General features: G+C 41.6%; 1 protein-coding gene across 1 annotated transcript in view; it reads left to right on the top strand.

The window, feature by feature from the left end:
• Window positions 1–24,147, top strand: part of DPYD (dihydropyrimidine dehydrogenase) — a 370,484-nt gene that overhangs the window by 106,264 nt on the left and 240,073 nt on the right. The window contains exons 4-5 of the mRNA XM_008147316.3: window positions 2,868–2,955; window positions 21,905–22,066. Of these exons, the coding sequence (XP_008145538.2) occupies window positions 2,868–2,955; window positions 21,905–22,066 (250 nt within the window). The remainder of the gene's footprint in view (window positions 1–2,867; window positions 2,956–21,904; window positions 22,067–24,147) is intronic.

The raw sequence follows: 24,147 nt of genomic DNA, 5'->3' as shown, positions 1-24,147 counted from the left end.
AGTCAGCCGGTTCCCGGCATATTCATGGCACCGAAGGAAAAAAAAAGAAAGGGTGCTGCAATTCAGGCCTGCTTCGCCCTGCCTCATTAGCATCTGACATTCCCAACAGCTGTTGTTTGTGAACTAGCTCCCTAATAAGAGGAGAATTATTTGGTAAAGAGGCTTAATAACCACCACCAAAAACCCTTGCCTTGTGTCAGGGCTGCTGGGGTGAATCTGTTTGGGTCGAATCTTAAGATTTTTCTGGAAGCCTAGAAAAACCCACACTGGACACTAATGTGACTCGTTCATACCTGCTGACATCATAACTTTATTTTGCAATTGCCTTATTATTCAAGTTGGGTGGTAGGGGTGGTGGAGGGAAGGCAGAAAACGTGTGACTTCATTAGGGAGAACTCGGCTCCATATAGCTGTTGCTGTATTTCTACGCAATGACAGGTATTTAGAAAGATGTTGAAGTGACTTTAAGAAAATAAATTAGAAGGTATTTAAGATGGCATACGATTGGCTACATTTTCAGCTCTTTCATTTTATTGCATCCCAGGACATGTTCTCAAATCACTGTTAGTGTTCAGCGCATTACCTCATGCGAAGGTAACACAGGTGTCACCTCGTGTCGGCGTCGCGGACCGAATGGGCTCTTTTTGCATTGTTGTACGCCGTACGCTGCTGATCACGCTTCCAAGAAATTCTTCTTGAACTCAGTGACATTGTTTTAGGGTGGAAACCATAAGTATGAGAAGATAGGGATTCTACCACATGATAGATGCGAATCTTCACAATGGCATTTAGAGACAGGACGGGAGAGAGGTTTAATGACTCCGTCTCGGAGAGGACAATTGATTATGAAAAGCCTTCGGTACTCATTGTGTAGAATTTAATTTAGAGAGAAGGCTGAGGGCACAGGCGGGAGAAAGGAGATCAGATGTAGAAACAAGATATTAATTAGGGACCGAGAAGCCGGTTCAGCTAACGAAGAGGCCTCATCCCCTCACAGCAGAAGCACAAGGAGCCGGCATTGTCTTCGCCCGGGGAAGCGGGCAGACAGTGAGCTGGCGGCCACCTTTGTCAGTGGGGCCACGGAGGGCTATTCTCAGTGAGATTCTCAGAGGAGTCTGGTCTCCTGACAGCTGTGACAGGGTGATAGCTGACGTTTTAGATCTCTGGTCTAATATTTTTCCTACTCCCTCTCACTCTGTGCCAGACCAAATTCCACTGGTTCACGTCCCCATCATGTTCTGTTCTCGGGTTGTTGTCTTGAGTGACCCTTCACTTCCCTAATGCCCACTGATGCTTCTTCTTAAGTATATTTTTATTGATTTCAGAGAGGAAGGGAGAGGGGGAAAGAAATAGGAACATCAGTGATGAGAGAGAGTCACTGATCAGTTGTCTCCTGCACGCCCCACACTGTGGATGGAGCCTGCAAACCCAGGCCTGTGCCCTGCCGGGGACTAGAGCCGTAACTTTCTGGTTCAGAGGTTGAAGCTTAACCACTGAGCCACCCCGGCCGGGCTCATTAACTACTTAAGAAAAGAATGAGTAAATGAACAAGCTGACGTTAATGTGTGAATTACAGACCGTTCTACCCAATTTCAGTCCAGAAGGAGTCATTGTAGAATTGTGATTCTCACTAAGCGGGTCCAGCCATCGACATTAGAATCATCTCAAAAGGTTTTTCCCCTTAGAAATTCAGATTCCCAGGCTCACCCCTCAGCCTGGCGAGGGGCTCCTCTGTGGGCCCTGTGGCATAGGTCAAGCTTCCCAGGTGGTTCGGAGGCACAGATTCTGAGATGAGGTGGGTATGCGGGAGGTTTGGCAGACCACCAACCTCTGGACAAGAGAGAAGGAATGGGGATTGGACGGACAGAGCCACAGCCCAGCCTGCAGTGGGTCCCTGCGGACCTGTTCCCCACGTGAGGGCAAGGCGTGGGCCTCTGACCCCCTCACTGGCCTGTAACGGCACATGGCCTGCCTCGGACAAGGGGGCTTGATCCTGGCCGAGCCTGCTCTCTTCAGCCAAGGGCACAGCCCTCGAGGGAATAAAAGCTTCAGTGGAAGGAGGTGGGTGTGGGCCGTGCACCCAGGCAGCTGCCACAAAGCCCAGTTGCCACGTGAATAGCGTGTGGGTGAAAGACATCAGAGAATTGGACAGGGAGGGATGGCGAAAGCAAAAGAAAAAGGGGACGATGAAAGGGGGGTGGGAGGGGCTTAAGGGAGGAAGAAAGGATGCTGCAAGTGGTAAGATGAGGAACGTTACCTCTGCTTTGTGTGACGATTGTGGTGTACAGGCAGGCAGAACTTTTATCCTAAAAGATTGCATTCTCCAGGGCTACTCGCATAGTAAGGGAGCAAACAAGACTGGTCAGTGCGTGAGTGATGGGTCTTTATGTGGTTGTTAATCCGCACCTGACGGATGTGATTTTTAGAGAGTGGAAGGGAGGGGAGAGAGAGCAACATCCATGTGAGAGACACATTTATTGGTTGCTTCTCGCACGTGTCCCAACCAGGCCCGTGCCCTCGACCAGACTCGAACCCGTGACCCTTCAGTTGGAGGGCCGACACTCTAATCACTGAGCCAAGTGGGCCAAGGCTGAATGTCGGATCTTAAATAAGTCGGAACCTCCAAAACCCTGAGGAGGAACAAGGAGAGCAGGGTGGTTGTCAGCCTGCTACGTTATACATCTCCGCAGGCGCGAACAGGGGGAAGAATATGTTGGCTTGATTGCTTAAAAAGGTTTTGAACCTAAAAGTGGTTCGGTTTTGTTTGTCCTTACTGTGCACTCGCTCTGGCTGGGTGTAGGGTAGAGGATGATAGAATATATCTCAGTTACTTGGTAATTTCTCTAACCAGTTGTTTGACTTCCCAGATGCCTCAAGTGTGCGGACGCCCCGTGTCAGAAGAGCTGCCCAACGAATCTAGACATCAAATCCTTCATCACCAGCATCGCAAACAAGGTAAATTCAGACTCAGGTCTGCAAATGCAGCCTAACAACATGTGTGGATCCAGGGCTCTGTGGTGACCTGCGACGAAAGCATACAGCGTGCCTGAGTAGATTGGTAAAGATTGAAAATGCGGTGTCCATAGGTATGCGGAAATGGGGCGCCTGGCATTGATTAGCCCCCTCCACGCCGTGATGTGATGCGTGTGAAAGTGCATACTGTTGCTTATCGTCTCAAATATTAGTGCATGTTGACATGAATGTTGTCTAACGTACGTATTCTCCGGCTCGATGGACTCAGCGTCAGCGTGCTCACTGCTTGTAGGTGGGAACTGGCACCGACCATCGCAGCTCGCTTCTAATTGGGAATGCCTTTGTTTCAGAGTCTGGCACACCGAGAGGCAGCAAAGGAGTGGGATGGACCCTCCGTTCCGCTAACATTCAGTCATTTGTCTAAGACGTGGAATCAATCAGAGAGGCTGACAGAGCTGCAAACAGAAAATATCCCCACCACAAATGAGCAAGGTGTAGAAAAGGGGCAGGAGTAGGGCAAAAGGAGTTTTGATCTCTACGTGTTTTGTTTGTTTTTTAAATCAATGAAAGGCTAAGCCCAGTTTTCACCCACGAAGTGCATGGTGGATTGATTGAGTGATTAATTAATAGCACCTTTTGTTGTGTCTTACCCTTTAACAAGCCTGGGAAGTCTTCCGTAGGACTCCAAGAATCCTGTCCGCAGGCTTCAGACTCACGTTCTAAAACGCTACACAACCCCGTGTGCGGCCCACAGCCAGGGGGCTTTCCAGAGATAAAGATCATTTCTCAATATGTCAATTAGTTTTTAAAAGATCATTTAGGAGAAAAATAATGCATTTATATAGCTGTAGGATTTCAAAAGAATTATTACTGAGGCTATTACTGGGGTAAAGGTCATGGTATTAACCTACATCATCAGATTTATTGGGATTTGATATCTAGGTGGAATTTTTAGTTTGACCTCTTAGAGTGAATACAGGAAAAACTATCTCTTTACTTTAATATATATATATATATATATATATATATATATATATATATATATATTTTTTTTTTTTTTTATTGATTTCAGAGAGGAAGGGAGATGGAGAGAGAGAGAGAAGCATCAGTGATGAGAGAAAATCAGTGATCGGCTGCCTCCTGCACACCCACACTAGGGATCGAGCCTGCAACCTGGGCATGTGCCTGACCAAGAATCAAAACATGACCTCCTGGTTCATAGGTCAGTGCGCAACCTCTGAGCCATGCAGGTCGGGCTTATCTCTTTAGTTTTATTTATGAAAGATAGTATTTGTCGTACATGGTTCGGTATACACTGAATAATACTTGTAGGTGAAAATCTCTAACATAGTAATCATTCAGGAAATATTTTGTTGATGTGGAATTATTAATTTCCCTATTCACTCAATATGGTAAATACCATATAAGTATTTACTACTTTTGTAGTTGTCATTTATTGAACATCTACTGTGTACCATACACACCTGCCTTTTTGAAGTTCATAATCTATGAGCAAGAACACGAATGTTCAAAGAATAACCATAATTCAGAGTGGTTAATGTTGCAACCCAGAAAGAGTATTTAGCATTTGAAAAAGCAGGAAATGTGAGCATGTATGTATCAAGTTTAAGGGAAATGTAATAAATTCACTGTGGCTAGGATAGAGACAAGGCCATTGGATTGGGATTAGGTTGTGAAAAAAATTTGAATTCTGTGCTCAGTATTTGAGATTTAATCCTGTAGGTGATATGAAATATTCAATGCTATGTATTTGTTTTGTAACTAATAAGATGGATTCTGGGAAGGGATCTTATTTATGAATGTTGGAGTATCCCAAACAGACATCCTCACAGGAATTTTGTCAGAGGTGAAAATGAAGGGCTTATGTGAGACATACATAGGAAATCTTCCTTAATTATAACCTCATGAGAAAAGGAGTGAAATAAAGTGTCCAAAGTTTGAAGTCCAATATGTGTTGGCTACAATTATACCCAAGGCAGTACTCCTTGGGTATAAGCATGAGAGAGATTAGAATTATGACTCAGGCTAGCAAATTCTCCCTAGAAAGTCTAACATTCAGTAGGGCTCTGAGATTCTAATAGTGTATGCCCCCTTCATTCAAAATTAAATAAAAAAGACAGAAAGGGAATACTATCCTTTGACAAGTTTATAAAAGGTCTAAACAAAATCAGAATCATCTCTGAAGTAAGACCAGTTTCTGTGTGGTTCATCTGTCCCCATTCTTCACCACCAAGGAGGCCCTGCACTCGGTGTTGAGTCCTCAGAGTTCCACTCGGAGGGCAGACATTTGGAGATAACTAATGGAAAGGGAGTCTTCGCCAGGCACGGAGGAGCCCTGTACGCAGTGTGCTGGTGCGGCATCGCTGTGGCCATTACCCAAGGCCGGAGGCTCTTGCTTGTAAAGCCTGCAGCCTCAGAGGCTCAGCGGCCTGCAGTGTAGGCCTTTCCGCCTCGCTCTGCTGCGGACCTCGCCCAGGCGGGTTCTTCCCAGGGGCAGAGGGTAATTGGATGCCCAGACTCAATGAGCCTTAGTCTCCAGAAAAGGATGCCACTCGCGTCACGTCGTGCTGGGTCCCTGTGATTCAGCGGCGTGTGTGGGCCAGTCCTTCCACTCTGTCTTCCCACCCACGGGAGGAAGCGCTGGTTCCAGAGGTGCAGGCGGTGCCGCCGCCCGCCTCCCTCCGTCTTGCCCTGTTTCCTCTGTGCAGGGTTGTTGGAGATTGTCTCTCTGCACCGGAAGCTCGCCTTTCCGAGTCACCAGGCTGGGGAGGCTGGGCTGTATTTCTTGCTTGTTTCCCTTTGAGCAAAAAGCAGGACTTTATAGAAGAATGCCTGAGGTCAGTCTATAAATGCAGTGTGTGTGTGGGGGGGAGTCACTGCTTTTAAGGAGATTTCGTTGTTTGCTTCATTTTAAACAGTGGAGATTTCTTTTGTTGTTTTTAAAGTTACATGAAACTGGAAAGTGTTAATTTTTCCACTGTTTTGCATATTTAATAGAATCTCTGTGCTTTTGTATGCCTTTTATATCTAGATAAATAAATGTAATATACACGTTAGAGAAAAGCTTGACTACATGACTCAGTGTGAGATGGAAGAGTCTTTAGCACAGATCCCTAGTGAAAGTAACCGGCAGAATTTATTGTTATTGTTGTAAGTATCAGTAATACTTATAAGAAGCTTCTGAAAAATAAGACAGAAAGATCTGCCATATCAGATATTGAAATTCCCTATACGGCTACTCTACTCAAAACAATGAGGTGTTGGTAGAACGATACACGTTTCTGGAACAGATGAAAGTTTGTAAATAGAACCAAGTAAATATGAGAACATAATACTATATAATGAAGAGGACATTTCAATTCCTTTGGAAGATGATGGGTTCTTTGAAACGTGGCGATGATATAATTTTGACTTTACCTTTAGGATCCTCGGCCAGGCCATCTAACAAATGTCATATGGATTATACTTTCACCTATAGAAAGAAACATAGGTAAGGATAATTTTGAAGTTCTAAACTTAAGTGAGAGCAAATTTTGCGGTACACATTTTAAAATGTATTTTTAACATAGTAACTAACCAAACATGAAACCAAGTGAAAATTTTTTGCCATGCATGTGTAAGGCTAACTGGTAACTTCTCTGTTAATCAAAAGAGTTTCTGAAAATGTGAAAGAGATTAATAAGCCAACCCAGGCGATGCGAGGCAAAGTTATAAACATTATAGAAGAGGTGATACAAGTGATTAATAATGACATTGGAAAGGTGCTCCTTTCATATTGCTCAGGAATAGGTCAGTCAGAGGATGGGACACCAGTTTCTTCTCATCTGATGGTTGAAGTTAAAAAGTTCAGTAACCTTCTATGCCATTCAGTAGGAAGAAAACAGGAAGTCTCATACCGTGGGAAAATGCTTGACTCTTGCCAACATTTATATACTGTTGTGCCAGAAATGCTTTATTATTTGTCCTTCCGAGAGAAATAAAAGTACCGCCATGTAATAGCCTACGCACAGGAGTAGTGATTGTAGCAATTGTAGGATTGTTTTGAAATAGCAGAAAACTCGAGACAACTAGAGTGCCCATCATTTTAAAAAATTGCCAACTCTGTTACACTATATTTTATAGAATGTTATGTCTATGTTTTAGAAATGCATTGCTGTTATATTTATTGATCTAGAAGTATATCCTTATTAAGTGAAGAAGCGTAAGCAGCATCTTAATATGAATAGTATGGCACTCTCTTCAGAAAAAATTCGAACTTATATATAAGCTGAACATGGACTAGAAGGATTTAATTAAACTTAATCTCCTTCATTGATTGAGGTTGAGGGAGGGGAGGAGAGAAGTTATTAGCATGTTTCTTATAAATCTCCATATTACTTCTACAATGAGCATGTCTATTTCTAGTAAAAATAATAAGTCAAAATTTAACCTTTTGCACTCGGATGTCGAGTGTGACGGTTATTGAATGTATCAATAATTTGAAATATAAAAAAGTCCAAATAAATAAGTTTGTATGAAAAGAAACTCCAGTTTTTTATTCTACTGCCGCGCTTTGTAAAATCTGGGGTATTTAAAAATTTAGTTAAATCCCGAGTAGAATGAAGGAATCGAGAAAAAAGCAAGCGAGTGCAAAGGGTTAATAGAGAATTAAAATAGAGCCCAAAAGTTACAGAATAACATGCGACAGGCCCTATGCTAATTTTTTGTTTTGGTATCGAGTGAGGGAAAGATTTGGATTTTTTCTCCCTAAATGACTAATTGTTCCAAATCTGTTTGTATGTAGTATGTTTTCCCACTATTCTGAGGTGCCACATTTGTCATATATTTAACTCTGTGTTTGTGTAGGTATGTTTCCAAACCATCTGTTTACCCTGCCGATCTGTCTCTGACAGGTCTACAGTGGTTTATTCCTATGCTGTGTCATGTACGTTATCAGTAAGTAAGGACATTTCCCAGATATTGTACTTACTTTCCGAATACCCTAACTTTTCTCTATGTGTACAACTAGTTTTACAAAATGGAATAAAAAAGTTCTACAAAATAATTATGGATCACTGTGTTCAGACCATAATAAAATATTAATTTACAATTATCAATGCAAGTGTAAGCTCATTTTTGCCTCATTTGTCAGCTGATACAACATTAACTGAATTTTTCAGAATTCAACCTTTAACTTTAATCTATAACTTCCTAATGTTGAATCTGGCAAATGGTAGGATACTAAATTTACTCATTTCAAAACAAAGGGCTGGCATCTTATTTTCAAAATGCCCCATTTTCTTTAATGTGTTGTGGGGAAGAAGATAGATGAATGTACCCTGTCTAGTGAATCATTAATGCTTAGCAAAATCTATCTCGTTTCTGTTTTGTAAAACATGCCTTTGGGCCTTTAAAAGATCACATTTCTACTTTTAATCCCAGCCAATACAGTGTGTAATGGTAACTGCTTTTCTTCATATTTGCTTCCAAAGAAGAACATTTAGTTCTGAAAAACTTTCTATAACTCACAAATTGTTAGTCAAGCCATTATAAAATTCAAGCAATATAAAAACTAAAAGTAACAGCAGTAGAACTAAAGGAGAAAGATGTTCATTGTGCATCATAAGCCAGTTTCATTTGAAACCAGTAATAACACGTTGTTTGTGGTTGTGCGTCTGTGTATGGACACATTTAAATATATACTTTTGTAAATATTTTTGAAAATGGAAACTGTGCTTAAAATACAACAACATTATGTGGTCCATATTTGCATTAATTTACATAATTAAATTTTTTCTTTAGTGTCATCAAGACAAAGAGTAATTGGTACAAACACATAACATCCTAGTTAGAATATTTTTAATGTTAATAAGTAAAAGTCAACGGAACAGAAGCTAGAAAAATGAAGTTGTAATCTAACTGGCCATCTCATTGTATGAAATAAAAATTTGGAACCCAGCAAGGCTAACTGACTTTTCAAGGTCATGCAACCACTTGGTAATGTAATTGAATGTTCCAAAACCTTGTCCAGTGTGCTTCTGTCTGCCTCACACTGCACTATCTGTATGAATACTCGATCTATACTCCAAGTTATTATTCTGATATGATGCCCTAAATAAGTAACCCGTGTGCTATTTGTGGGAATTTTCTAAGTGCTATTAATATCCTTTTCAATTTTTATTTATTTTAAGTATATTTTTATGTATTGATTTCAGAGAGGAAGGGAGGAGGAGAGAGAGAGAGATAGAAACATCAATGATGAGAGAGAGTCACTGATTGGTTGCCTCCTGCACTCCCTACACTGGGGATCGAGCTCACAACCCAGGCTTGTGCCTTGGCTGGGAATCGAACCATAACCTCCTGGTTCATAGGTCGACACTCAACCACTGAGTCACACTAGCCTGGCCTGTTAACATCTTGAATGGTGGATAAAGTGTGTAACTTCATCATCAAGAAACTGCAGCTTTGTGTTTTGAAAATGACTTTGATAAATCTAAGAGTGTTAACTTAATATCATCAAAACTAATTCTAATTTTGAAAGCAGTAATGGGTTTAAATTAGTATCCATGTCAGAGAGATTGCTCTAATACATCTATTTGTAGCCACTGTACAAACAGTGTCCGACAGCTGTCATCAGCTCTAATGTCATAACACAGTATGCTACACACCACCACACCCTGACAGTTAGGACAGCTCTCATTCTCATCAGGAAATAGTCTGACTTTATTTTTTTGAATAGAAGAAAACAGGAGTGTTCAATTTTAGTCTAGCTCGAATAGCATAAATAAGGAAATTCTGAGCTTATTAAGTAACTAGAGGCCTGGTGCATGAAAATTCATGCACTGGAGGGGGAGTCCCTCAGCCTGGCCTGCCCCCTCTCACAGTCTGGGAGTCCTCAGGGGCGGGAGGCAACCCCCATCACTCCTCTGCTGCTGCCATTGCTGGCAGTGCAAGCCTCGGCCGGCCCTGGTTACCTGAGCTTCGGACGGCCCTGGACGGCTGGGCAGCCACCATCTGAGGCTTGCCTGCACCTCAGGAGTCGGCTGGGCAGCTGCCATCCGAATCTTCCCTGCGCCTCGGGCCAGTCCTGGGTGGCTAGGGGGCTGAGGGCGGGTCCAGCCACACTGTGCACCTGCTGCGCCCTCCCCCCCTGGCTGGGCTGAAAGGACTGGGGGACTCCGCTGGGGCTGAGGGGACTGGGCACCGCCATATTGTGGCTATGGGCGCCACCATCTTTGTGATGGTGTGATGGTCAATTTGCATATTCCTGCTTTATTAGATAGGATTGTCTTATACGTATGGGCTTGTTTCACGTCTTGTTTGGGGTCAGATTATTTGGGGTGAGATTGTCTTGAGCTCTTTCTCACCTTCGGTTTATAATTTTGCTATTACATGTATTTGTTGTTGGGAATATAAACTTATTTTTAAAACTCAACTAACAATTTGACTTGAATATTTTTGCCTTTTAAATTAACAAATGATTTTTTAAAAACAAAGAAACAAGAAAAGCCTCCACCATTTTTCTCTGTGTTGCTGAATATTAGTAATCAGTACATTTTTTTTCTAGTGTATTTTATTTTATTTTTATTTTTATTTTTTTTTAATATTTTTATTGAGGTATTATATGTGTACATATCTTACTATTACCCCCCCACCCCACACCCACACATGCCCTCCCCCCCCAGAGTTTTGCGTCCATTGTTTATGCTTATATGCATGCATACAAGTCCTTCGTTTGATTTCATAACTCCCCCACCTTTCCCAAACTTTCCCCCTGTAATTTGAAAGTCTGTTTGATGCTTTACTGTCTCTGTATCTATCTTTTTGTTCACCACTTTATAATGTTCTTTACTATCCCTAAATGAGTGAGATCATGTGGTATTGATCTTTCATTGACTGGCTTATTTCACTTAGCATAATGTTCTCCAATTCCATCCAGGTTGCTGCAAATGATGAGAATTCCTTCTTTTTTATGGCAGCATAGTATTCCATTGTGTAGATGTACCACAGTTTTCCGATCCAGTCATCTGCTGATGGGCACCTAGGCTGTTTCCAAATCTTAGCTATTGTAAATTGTGCTGCTATGAACATAGTGGTGCATATATCCTTTCTGATTGGTGTTTCTAGTTTCTTCGGATATATTCCCAGGAGTGGGATTACTGGGTCAAATGGGAGTTCCATTTTCAGTTTTTTGAGGAAACTCCATACTGTTCTCCACAGTGGCTGCACCAGTCTGCATTCCCACCAGCAGTGCACGAGGGTTCCTTTTTCTCCGCATCCTCGCCAACACTTGTCATTGGTTGATTTGTTGATGATAGCCATTCTGACAGGTGTGAGATGGTACCTCATTGTTGTTTTGATTTGCATCTCTCGGATAATAAGTGACTTTGAACATGTTTTCATGTGTCTCTTGGCCTTTCTTCTGTCTTCTTTTGAAAATATTCTGTTTAGGTCTGTTGCCCATTTTTTTATTGGATCATTTATCTTCCTCTTATTAAGTTGCATAAGCTGCCTGTAGATGTTGGAGATTAAACCTTTATCAGTGATAGCATTTGCAAATATGTTTTCCCATGCAGTGGGATTTCTTGTTGTTTTGTTGATGGTTTCTTTTGCTGTAAAAAAGCTTTTTATTTTGATGTAGTCCCATTTGTTAATTTTCTCTTTAGCTTCCATTGCCCTAGGGGCAGTGTCAGTGAAGAAGTTCTTGTGGCATATGTCTGAGATTTTGTTGCCTGTGGATTCCTCTAGTATTTTTATGGTTTCCCGTCTTATGTTTAAGTTCTGTATCCATTTTGAGTTTATTTTTGTGTATGGTGTAAGTTGGTGATCTAGTTTCATTTTTTTGCATGTATCTGTCCAGTTTTCCCAACACCATTTATTGAAGAGACTGTCTTGACTCCATTGTATGTTCTTGCCTCCTTTGTCAAATATTAATTGAGCATAGTGGTTTGGGTCGATATCTGGGTTCTCTATTCTGTTCCATTGATCAATATGTCTGTTCTTGTGCCAGTACCAGGCTGTTTTGAGAACAGTGGCTTTGTAATACAGCTTGAAATCTGGTATTGAGATCCCACCTACTTTATTCTTCTTTCTGAGGATTGCTGAGGCTAGTCGGGGTCTTTTTTTATTCCAGATGAATTTTTGGAGAGTTCTTTCTAGGTCTGTGAAATATGCTGTTGGTATTTTGATGGGGAGTGCATTGAATCTGTAGATTGCTTTGGGTAGTATGGACATTTTAATGATGTTGATTCTACCAATCCAGGAACATGGTATGTTCTTCCATCTGTTTACGTCTTCCTCTATCTCTTTTTTCAGTGTCCTGTAGTTTTCTGCGTATAGGTCTTTTACCTCCTTAGTTAAGTTTATTCCTAGGTATCTTAATTTTTTTGGTGCGATGGTAAATGGGATTGCTTTTTTAGTCTCTCTTTCTGTAAGTTCATTATTGGTGTATAGAAAAGCCATAGATTTCTTGGCGTTAATTTTGTATCCCGCTACATTGCCGAATTCATTTATTAAGTCTATTAGTTTTTTGATGGAATCTTTTGGGTTTTTTATGTACAATATCATGTCATCTGCAAATAAGGACAGCTTCACTTCTTCTTTTCCAATTTGGATGCCTCTTATTTCTTCTTCTTGCCTAATTGCGATAGCTAATACTTCCAGTACTATGTCAAACAGGAGTGGTGAGAGTGGGCATCCCTGTCTTGTTCCTGTTCTTAGGGGAAATGGTTTTAGTTTTTGCCCATTGAGTATGATGTTTGCTGTGGGTTTATCATAAATAGCTTTTATTATGTTGAGGTATGAGCCTTCTATTCCCACCTTGTTGAGAGTTTTTATCAAGAAAGGGTGTTGGATTTTGTCAAATGCTTTTTCTGCATCTATTGATATGACTATGTGATTTTTATCTCTCAATTTGTTTATGTGATGTATCACGTTTATTGATTTGTGGATATTGTACCATCCTTGCATTCCTGGAATAAATCCTACTTGGTCATGGTGTATGATCTTTCTGATGTACTGCTGGAGCCGATTTGCTAGAATTTTGTTGAGGATTTTGGCATCAATGTTCATGAGGGATATTGGCCTGTAATTCTCTTTTATTGAGTTGTCTTTATCTGGTTTTGGTATTAGGGTGATGCTGGCTTCATAGAAGGAGCCTGGAAGTGTTCCTTCCTCTTGAATTTTTTGGAATAGTCTGAGGAGGATAGGTTTTAGTTCTTCCTTAAAAGTTTGATAAAACTCTCCTGTGAAGCCATCTGGCCCCGGGCTTTTGTTTGCTGGAAGCTTTTTGATGACTGCTTCAATTTCTTCCATAGTTACTGGCATGTTGAGCTGTTTAGAATCTTCCTGATTGAGTTTTGGAAGGTTGTATTTTTCTAGGAATATGTCGATTTCCTCTAGGTTGTCCAGTTTGTTGGAATAGAGTTGTTCGTAGTATTTTGTAACAATCCTTTGTATTTCATCGGGATCTGTTGTTATTTCACCTCTTTCATTTCTGATTTTGTTTATTTGGGTCCTCTCTCTTTGCTTCTTGGTGAGCCTGGCTAGAGGTCCATCAATCTTGTTTATCCTTTCAAAGAACCAGCTCTTGGTTTTGTTGATCTTTTGTATTGTTTCTTTGGTCTCTATGTCGTTTATCTCCGCTCTGATCTTTATTATTTCTTTCCTTCTGCTTACACTGGGCTTATCTTGTTGCTCTCTCTCTAACTCTTTGAGTTGTTGGGTTAGGTAATTTATTACCATTGTTTCTTGTTTTTTGCAGTAGGCTTGTAGAGCTATGAACTTCCCTCTCAGGACTGCTTTCGCTGTGTCCCATAGATTTTGGATTGTTGTGTTTTCATTGTCGTTTGTTGCCATGATGTTTTTTATTTCTTCCTTGATGTCTTTGGTAACCCAGTCATGGTTTAATAGCATGCTGTTTAGTCTCCAAGTGTTTGATTTCTTTGGGTTGTTTTTATTGTAGTTGATTTCCAGTTTTATGCCACTGTGATCTGAGAAGATACTTGATATGATTTCTATCTTCTTGAATTTGGAGAGACTTTGCCTATGTCCTAACATATGGTCTATCTTTGAAAATGACCCATGTGCACTTGAGAAGAATGTATATTCTGTGGCTTTGGGGTTAAATGTTCTGAAGATGTCGATGAATTCCATCTGTTCTAGTGAGTCATTTAGGATTGATGTTTCTTTGCTGATTTTTTGTTTAGAGGATTTGTCCAATGGTGATAGTGGGGTATTGAAGTCTCCTACCATGATTGTATTACTGTCAATCTCTCCTTTGATATCTTCCAGGAGTTTTTTAATGTATCTTGGTGCTCCTGTATTGGGTGCATATATGTTTACCAGAGTTATTTCTTCTTGTTGGATTTCTCCCTTTAGTATTATGAAGTGGCCTTCATTATCTCTTGTTATGTCCTTCACTTTGAGATCTAATTTGTCAGATATAAGTATTGCAACCCCAGCTTTTTTTTTATTTCCATTTGCCTGGAAAACCTTTTTCCATCCCTTTACTCTCAGTCTGTATGCATCCTTTTTTTTGAGGTGGGTTTCCTGTAGACAGCAGATATCTGGGTTTTGTTTTCTTATCCAGTCTGTTACCCTGTGTCTTTTGATTGGGGCATTCAATCCATTTACATTTAAAGTTATTATTGATAGGTACTTATTTGTCGCCATTTTTATTCTATACCCCTGTGTTCCTTCTTTGCTTCCTTTTTCTTTCTTTTTTTTTTTTTTTTCTTTTTTTTTTTTTTTACAGCAGACCCTTTAGCATTTCTTTCATTGCTGGTTTGGTGGTGATAAACTCCCTTAGTCCTTTTTTGTGTGTGAAGCTCCTGATTTCACCTTCAATTTTGATTGATAGCCTTGCTGGGTACAGTATTCTTGGATTTAGACCCTTCCTTTGCATGACTTGGTATATTTCATTCCATTCCCTTCTGGCCTGATGAGTTTCTGTTGAGAAATCAGTTGCTAGTCTGATGGGGGTTCCTTTGTATGTAACTGTCTGTCTCTCTCTGGCCGCTTGTAAGATTCTTACTTGGTCGTTGGTGTTTGCCAACTTAACTATAATGTGCCTTGGCGTCGGTCTTTTGGGGTTCATTTTGCTTGGAACTCTGTGAGCTTCTTGGATTTGTGTGGGTTTTTTCTTCCCTATATCAGGGAAGTTTTCTGTTATTATTTCTTCAAACAGGTTTTCTATTCCTTGCTCAGTTTCCTTTCCTTCTGGCACCCCTATTATCCTGATGTTGTTTTGTTTTGTATTGTCCCGAAGTTCCCTTACGCTCTCCTCAATCTTTCTAATTTTTGTTTCTAGAAGCTGTTGTAATTGGGTATTTTTTTCCATCTTGTCTTCTAGCTCACTTATGCGGTCCTCTGCTTCATCTAGTCTACTCTTGATGCTTTCTATTGAGTTCTTTACAGCAGCGATGTCATTTTTCATTTCTTCTTGGTTCTTCTTCATTTCCTCTTGGTTCTTACTCATATTGTCGAATTTGTCTTCCATCCTTTTCAGCCACCCTATGATCATTTCTCTGAATTCTTTCTCTGATAGGTTGTTTGCCTCTAATTCGTTTACTTCCTTTTCTGGTGATGCCTGCTTCTCTTTCCTATGGGGGTTATTTCTTTGTCTCCCCATTGTCTCTCTTCTCCGGATGTCTGGTTATATAGATTTCTCTCTCTGGCGTTGATTTAAAGGTATAAAATACAACACAACCAGGCACAACAGACAAGGCACTGAACAGAATTGTATTCACGATATTAATAACCTCCAATAAAGGTAACCACCAGAGAAAGACAAATTAGGGAATAGGAGTGGAAGAGGGAGAGTAAAAAGAAAGAACAACAACGAAAAAAAAAAAAAGTGTGAATATGAACTTGGGAAAAGAGCAGAAAGAAAGAAAAGAAAAAGAAATAACAGAAAAGAAAAAGAAAAGAAGAAAAAAAAAGTAAGAGAGACAAGAATGATACTAAGAGAGAAAAGGGGAACAAACTATATATATGGGGAGTAAACTCCACTAGAACAACCACTATTCCCAGCAAATTCCAGCAACACGAGCCTGGAGATTAATACAAACTGCAACAGCAGCTAATATCAAGTGAGGCAAGGGAAAACAAAAGTAAAAAACAAACAAAAACAAAGCAAACAAAAGAACCAACCAATCCAACAAAAAGAATAATCAAAACAATCTCATAAAAAAGCATAAAAATTCAATCTAATCAACATTCAAGCAAACAACAACAAAAGGCCCGAGAGAAAAATAATTTTTTTAAGGTAGCATAGAGAGAGGTTTGTATGGATTTGGAGCAGGGGGTTGGGAATTAGATATATAAGTAGGGTGAAGTTTTAGCAGGGAGTAAACTGAAAAAGTAGGGAAAATCTAAAGCCAGAAAGGGTTAAGATAAACTGGGGACCAAGGGGGAAAGGTTAGGAGGAGAGTGATGGCATAATGTTAGCTTTGAGATAGGGTAAAGCGATTGTAAGGGAAAGATGCAAATCAAATGTAGGACACTAATCCAAAAATAAAAGAAAGAGAAAATCAAATGACATTAAAAAAAAAAAAAAGTAAAATAATAGTAATAATATTGCTGATTGAAAATAAAAATGTAATAATTAAAAAGGTGAAAATCGAGTGAGGAAAAAGAAAAAAAAATTCGTTTCTTAAGTAAAAGATGCAAAAAATGCAAATAAAAAATATGAGAATAAAAAAATTAAAAAATTGAAAAAAGAATTGAAAATTAAAAAATAGGAAGACTAAAATGTGCAGTAGCGGCTGTCATTCACTTCGTCTATTATTCTGTTTGGTACGCCTTTTTCCCAGTCTGGGCGGTATTTCAGTTCAGCTTCATTCCAGGGCTCCTCAGTGTTGGAAGCCAGTCCTGCTTTTTAAGCCAGCCGTGTCTTAATTTCTCGTATTTATTTTTGATTACACCAGAGACAATTAGCGTTTCAGCCCTGGGTGGCAGTGTTTCTGAATTGACTTCCGGGCCTCTCTAGCTCTTTTTTTTTTTTTTCCCCTCTATGGCACTCTCTACCGGTTTGTGGAGGTGTGCCGAAAAAACACCTTCCCCCTGCAGTCTTTCAGGGTTTCCACCTGGGTTTTTCTATGTGTTGGGCTTAGCAATCAGAGTCAGAAAGAGCCCAGGTGTGCGGACCGTGGGTCTGTGCACCAGACTAAGGAGCCTGCACTCCTTTGAAAATTCTTAGTCTGACCCTCCTCGTCAGATTAAAATGAGTTGCTTTCAAGAGGTCATTTCTGTTAGCAGCTCAGAAGACCCCCCTCCTCATTCACAGATCACGGCAGTTCCAACTGCCGCAGATTTTTCTAGGCACAGAACTCCCGGCTCCTGCCGGTCCTGCGGCTGCCGCGCTTCCCTCACCCACCGCGGGGATTAGAAACCGCCCCTCATTTCCGGCGAAATCTGACCTTTCCGTGGTGCAGTGAAGAGTTTCTTTGAATCCGAATGTTTGCGCTGATAGGGGACCGGTGGTCTGGTGCTCCCAGCAGTTCAGTTTTTGCAGTTGTCGCGGCAAGTCAGGTTTCCACTAAAATCTTCCTTTCCTTGCAAGATCTCTAGTGTATTTTAAATTAAATCAGAGAGGGAGTAATTCTCCATTCTCTCCTGAGTAACCAGTAACGCGTGATGTTGCTTTGTTTTCAGTATCACATCTTTCAGAAGAGAGAGATATGAAGTTTAATAATACATCCAGATGCTAAATTTCTACTTCAAAATCCAGGACACCAAATGCCCCAGTAGTACATTTTTGTCTGCTCAGGTAAAAATAATAATAGTTAAGCCATAATTCTGGTTACTTTTTAGAAAGATACAACTTAGCTGAATTTTTAAAATATATTTTTATTGATTTCAGTGAGACAGGCAGAGGGAGAGAGAAACATTAATGATGAGAGAGAATCATCCATCAGTTGCCTCCTGCACGCCCCCTGCTGGGGATCGAGCTGAGACCTCCTGGTTCATGGGTCTATTCTCAACCACTGAGCCACAGTGGCCAGGCAAAAGTAAAAGTTGTCTTAAAACAACTTGCATAAATGGCCCATGTTTTGTACCTTAGAGCATGATTTGAAAACCCCAGCGAGTAACAGAGAAGTTAATGAGTAAGTTAGTGGACAGGAGAACATTCAGTGCCTATTCTTTTGTGTTGATATATACAAAACAAACATAACCAACATTTTTTTCTTTTTGCCTTTTCAGTTTTGGTTTAGCAAAGGGGTACAGTTCCTCAGGATTTATGCATAAGATAACTCTTCGCACAGATCAGACACGGGTTTTATCCCGCCCTACAGGGTCCTGCCCGTTTCCTCCACACAGTGGACGACCAGACACTTGGGACTGATTGAATAGCGTGAAGACGCCAGTTGAAGTGGTTCTGAGTTTTCTAGAAGGAGCCGGCCGGGTGTCTCTGAAGTGCCCTTCTAAATTTAAATGTGATAGCCTTTACTTTTAGAAAGGCTTGAGAGCTCACAGACGAGGCGTGAGACCTCTTGTTTAGGAGGAGGACTCGGGGAACCGGCCCACTTACCAGGAGAGGAAAGAATTCACGTTGATTTTGACGGGGTCCGTGGGCAGAGTTGATGGGTGCTCCCTTTCGCGTGGGTTTCTGAGCCTCTGCCTCGGAGTACACAGATCCCCGTGCAGTGGGTTCTCGGCCACGTCTTCACGCTCACTTGTGAGAGGGGGTGGTGAAGACTCACCACGGTTACGACGCGTCTCTGTTCTGTGGCATGGCGATGCTTTCCTTTTTGAGATACCATCCTGTCTTCTTTACGTTCCTATCATTTCACTTGTTTCTGAGAATTTCCACATTATCTGTACAATAATCTTTTTAAATATACATGTATATATATTTATTCATTTCAGAGAAGAAGGGAGAGGGAGATAGAAACATCGATGATGAGAGAGAATCATTGATTGGCTGCCTCCTGTACGCCCCCTACTGGGGATCCAGCCCACAACCCAGGCATGTGCCCTTGACCAGAATGGAACCTGGGACCCTTCAGTCTGCAGGCTGACCCTATCCACTGAGCCGAACCGGCTAGGGCGTCTGTACAACAATCTTCCTGGCTGGTCCCTTAACACTGACACCTTCCTATGAAAAAGTGCCAAAACGCACCCTCAGGTTGGTAGTCGGGATTCTCCGTAGTTAGGTGCCCACTTTCCAACTATATCTAGGATCATCACTTCCTAAGTGAGAGAATGAACTGATGTAGCCAGATTGCCACGTGATTACATCGAGATGTTTTCCGAGCACTCTTGAGTATTCCCCGTATGTCACTCCCTCTCATCGTAGCCCTGTCACCCCAGAATCATTTACATGGCCACCCATGCCAAGCTGACTCTACACCGCAGTCTGACACGACTTCTTCCCTCTGATACTGGCGTCTCAATGTCAGGGAGCAGGCATTTGACATTTCCAAAAATTGCTATGGTGCTTTTTATTTATGAAGCATTCAGTCATTCTTACTAATTTTTAAAAATTTCATAGCCTCTGACAATTTTATTTTGGTGTAAGGTTAGACTTGGAGTCGCCGGAGTGTTGAAGAATCACTAACCGGTTTCATTGTCGGTGATCTGCTGTCCTCAGGAGTGTGACAGAACGCTTGAGTATCGGCTCATTCCTGGGCCTCAACAGGTCAGGCATACGGCTTTGAATCCCAGCTCTGCCGGTTACATGCTGTGTGGTCCTGTGGCAAATTATTTAACCTTTCCCCCGAGGTCACCTTGTGTATAGGTTTCACTTCACAACACATTCCTCCGACGTATTCAGAAAATGTGTACTGAAGAACCCTTCTCATGTGTCAGACATGTCTTGGTTGCTAAGGAGACACATTGAATATGACAAATGCAGTTAAATCATTGCGAATGCTGTTAAAAGTATGCATTAAAGTCTATTTTTAAATGTGTTATTCCATTGCAGAATGTCAGTTTGATTCTTTTAAAACAGATTTTAGTATTCTGGTTATGTTTTGCATTGTTTCATCTATTTGGTTTGCCTTTTCTTTGCCTGAATTGTCATCAAGATTATTTTAAAGTCTTTTTCTGCTAACTTCAATGTCTGGGTCACCTGGGCTCTGCCTCATTTACCTCTTATTTTCTCAGATCATGAGGCATTTAATTGTCTCTTCTCGTGCCTAAAAGTTTTTTTATTGAGCGCTGTACATAAGATGAGTGGGGATAAAGAAGAAATAGAAAGGCGTGGCAGAGTGCTGGGAATGTACCAAAGTGTCAATAAGTAGTAAAGGTTATTGTTGTTTATCATCATCAGTAGTCTATAGTCTCTAATAATTAGTATTTATGCTTGAAGTTATTCACAGAAGCCATGTGTGTGTTTTCAAAGACCTTTAAAAGGATTTCACACAAAGCCAAAGGTAAAATAAATGCATGAGTTTCGTATTGTTAAGTACATTCTACAATCTCTTTTTAAGACTGTATTCTTATTGCAGTTTTATATTTACAGAAAAATTGTGAAGATTGTGCAGAGAATTCCCATATGCATCTGCACACAGTTTCCCTTATTGTTAACTTTCATATTTTAGCACATTTGTTACAATTACTGAACCATTATCATGAACTAAGTCTATAATTTCTTCAGATGTTCTTATTTTTACCTAGTCCTTCTTTTCTGATCTAGGATTTTGTCCAGAATAACATAGTACATGGAGTTCTCCTGTCTCCTTAGGGTCCCCTTGACTGATAACAGTTTTTTTCAAATTATTCTTATTTTTTTATGTACTTGACTGTTTTGAGAATTACTGGTCAGGTCTAAATCTTTCTTGGATTAGGGGGAAAAATGGCCCCGAAATATTAAACTGGTTACTTTTGTTCTTTATTTAGTAAATAAAGACATAGCTCTACCATTTTTGGACAAGTTGGGTCCCACAGCCTCTGGACACAGTGGGTGGGATTCGGAGCTGTTGGTGATAGCCAGGTGTGTGGGAGGGAGGGGCGGAGGGGAGCTTGTCAGGTCGGGTCCAGGAGGGCCTGTGTAATGAGCGTGGTCTGCACCTTTGGTTAACAGTATGTTAGGATGATAATCAGCATGGGGTTCTTTTATTTTAAAATTTTTACAGAAGTTTATTTGAGCCATGTGGGGGAACTAGGAGACTTGGTTGGACAGTTTGTAAGGAGGAAAATTCTGAAAAAAGGAGAGCCCACCCTGTTTATCGGAATTTTCCAAAATCCTTACAAACTTGCAAACCAGGTCTCTGAGCTACGAAGTGCGTAATACACCGTTTCCCTGCAGATGTCAGGGGAATGACGAGAAAGAAGCCCCAGCTGCTTCTAATTCAGTTACATGGAGAATAGCCTAAATGTCACTGTGTGTTTTTTAAGTTCTGAGATTAAGGTTTTGCCCAGCAGACGTGGCTCAGTGGTTGCATGTTGACCTATGAACCAGGAAGTCAGGGTTCACTTCCCGGTCAGGGCACAGGCCTTGGTTGCAAGTTCTATCCCCAGTGGGGGGCGTGCAGGAAGCAGCCGATCAGTGTTTCTCTCTCATCATTGATGTTTCTCTCTCTCTCTCTCCCTCTCCCTTCTTCTCTGAAATCATTACAAATATATTTAAAAAAAAGATTTAGGTTTTAAGTTTGTACAAGCAATACACCTCATTTACCACTGATAGAAATGAAAATAACTTAGGGCAGGCTATAGCTAGATGCCTTGTGAAGAAAATGATTCCAGAACGCTTATATTTAAAGTTCAGTTTTCCAAAATTGATGAATTGTTCATTTATCCATTTGCCCTATACTGAATACTCCTAGGTGTTGCATCCTCTGCGGGTTATTCCTGATGGGAAACAGTATTATTGAAAGCTTTGCATCTTTTATGTCTTGATCTCCAACTCCATTACCTCATAGAACAGGCCGTAATTTGAGTGTTGAAGGTACGCTGGTACAGCATAACTTTTATTTTATTTTGGCAGAACTATTATGGAGCTGCCAAGATGATTTTCTCGGACAACCCCCTGGGTCTGACCTGTGGAATGGTGTGCCCAACCTCCGACCTGTGTGTGGGCGGCTGCAATTTATATGCCACGGAGGAGGGGCCCATTAACATCGGGGGCCTGCAGCAGTTTGCCGCCGAGGTAAGCCGTGCCCATTGCTTTGCCCTCTGACAGCGTGGAAAGGGGAACGTCACTTGATAGTCGTCGGTGCTTTGTTGATATCCAGAGTGGTTAGTGTGATAACACAGCTAAACTGTGTGTGTTTTGTGCCCCCGACCGTATTTTTATCCCACTACTTGACTAGAAAAAAAAAAAGAAATTTCATAAAACCATATGTCAGACGAACTGCAGCCCCAGAAGGTTAATAAAATACTTGGACTAAAAGTTGCATACATTAGAGGATCTGAAAGTAGACGGTATTCATTAACTTTACATCCGAGTGTTTAATTGTGGGCCCCGCTACGAGCGGGCGGTCTCGCTTAACTGGTTCTTTTCCCGGGAACTCCCTGTAGTCTTCACAGCTCGAGGTAACCGCCGTGTTCTTCTGCACTATCGTGTGAGCACCGGGGGTTAGAGCGTTTCCACCAGCACCCGAAGACGGTCCATCGGCGTTAGGTTCTGGGGACGTGCTGATCTGAAGGAGGAGGCGGCGAAAGCGTTTCCCCTGTTTGCCGTGTGCGTTCGGCCCGGCTTCCTGTCCGGAGCCCTTGGTGAAGGACGGGCTCCCTGGCGTCTCCTCTGCGCGCTGGGCTTTCTTGGGAGTCAGCGACCCGGCCGCTCCCATGTATCATGGAAGGCTCAGCTCCCCCGGAGGCTCTGGGAAGAGTTTGTAGCCCCGGGGTCCAGTTTGCTAAAAGGCCAAAGTGAATGCCTGTCAGCCCGGCTGTTTCATTAATGGCTTCCCTCTCCGCCTCCGTCAACTTCAGCCGCACGCACTCTTTCCTTGAGGACCCTCCCCCTAATGTCCCTGCAGCTTAAGTCTCACTTTGCTTTCGGTGATAAATCAGGGTTATTCCCCCCTGCCTTCTGACAGGTTAATTCCCGGGAAGGGCTCCTGGGGATGAGAAAATAGAAACAATTGGAGGTTGTGAGTCGTTGCAATAAATTCTGGGATTTAATTTCTTTCCTTACTGAGTGCACCATCGCACTGCCAGGTGCACCTGACCAGTGCGAGGCGGGCCTTTGCAACCCAACAGCACCCTTTGCTGGAGGAGAAGATGCACTTGCATCCGCCCACAGGTCTTTGGGGACCCATCGTCTCTTCATTAAACCAGGGCAAGCTTGCAGGGAGGCAGTAACAAAAGGTCACACAGCATGTATATGAACTAACATCGCTTTCCAAAACAAAAGGAGTTAAAATAATATTGTTAGGTTTCCTGGCCCTGGGAGAGGAGAGGAGAGAGAGAGGGGGCATTCCTCTGAGAACTCGCACTTGGTTTTAATGAGAGTCCCACCAGCCCTTCCCAAAGCAGAGTCTATTTATTTAAAACAGCACAGGTTAGGACGGCATTCGGTGCATTTCCAATTTCATCTCACCATGTAATTGTAGCTTCAAATAGGTCTATGAAACCATTAAATAAAAATCTCCCAGGGAAATTATGTGGGAGAGCTTTCCATCCATTCTTTTAAGTTCATTGCTTAGGGCAAGTTATTCTAGAAAGTTCTGTCTTCTCTAAGTCAAAGGGTGGTTCGCTTAAACTTACCCACCTGCCAGCAGTGTGGTGAGGACAAGCAGCACACACACCAGGCGCTGATGTGCCGCCGGTGAGAAGGAAAGGGTCACGGCAGATGCCACCGTCCTTCCACACGGTGATATGGGCGCTTCGGCCAGAGCAGAACGCGGTGCACACACGTTGCCTTGTTGGTTGTCTGATAAACAGTGACTGATGTTTGACCTTTCAAGAAATCTAAATCTGTTTTTTTCAACCAAATTAAGTAAAGGTTAGGAGAGCAGACTAAAATAGTGTGATATTTTCCAAATTGTTTTTCCTGTAACTTTTAAGAAGTGATTTTTAAAATATCAACTCTGTAGTCTGCCATTTTTGGTTAAACCCATACCTTACACTTTTCCATTGGAACCTGGGCATGCGACTTGGAGGGACTGTGGTGGAAAAATACGAGTGGCACAGAGATGGCCCGCTGCCTTTTGTGGTGTGTGTGTGTGCGTGTGTGCGTGCGTGTGTGTGCGTGGTCATTTTATTCAGTCCTTTGCTGGCTGCACA

The sequence above is a fragment of the Eptesicus fuscus genome, chromosome 22 (genome assembly GCF_027574615.1).
Source record: "Eptesicus fuscus isolate TK198812 chromosome 22, DD_ASM_mEF_20220401, whole genome shotgun sequence".
In the NCBI taxonomy this organism is placed as follows: domain Eukaryota; kingdom Metazoa; phylum Chordata; class Mammalia; order Chiroptera; family Vespertilionidae; genus Eptesicus; species Eptesicus fuscus.
This window is presented reverse-complemented; position numbering and strand designations above follow the sequence as displayed.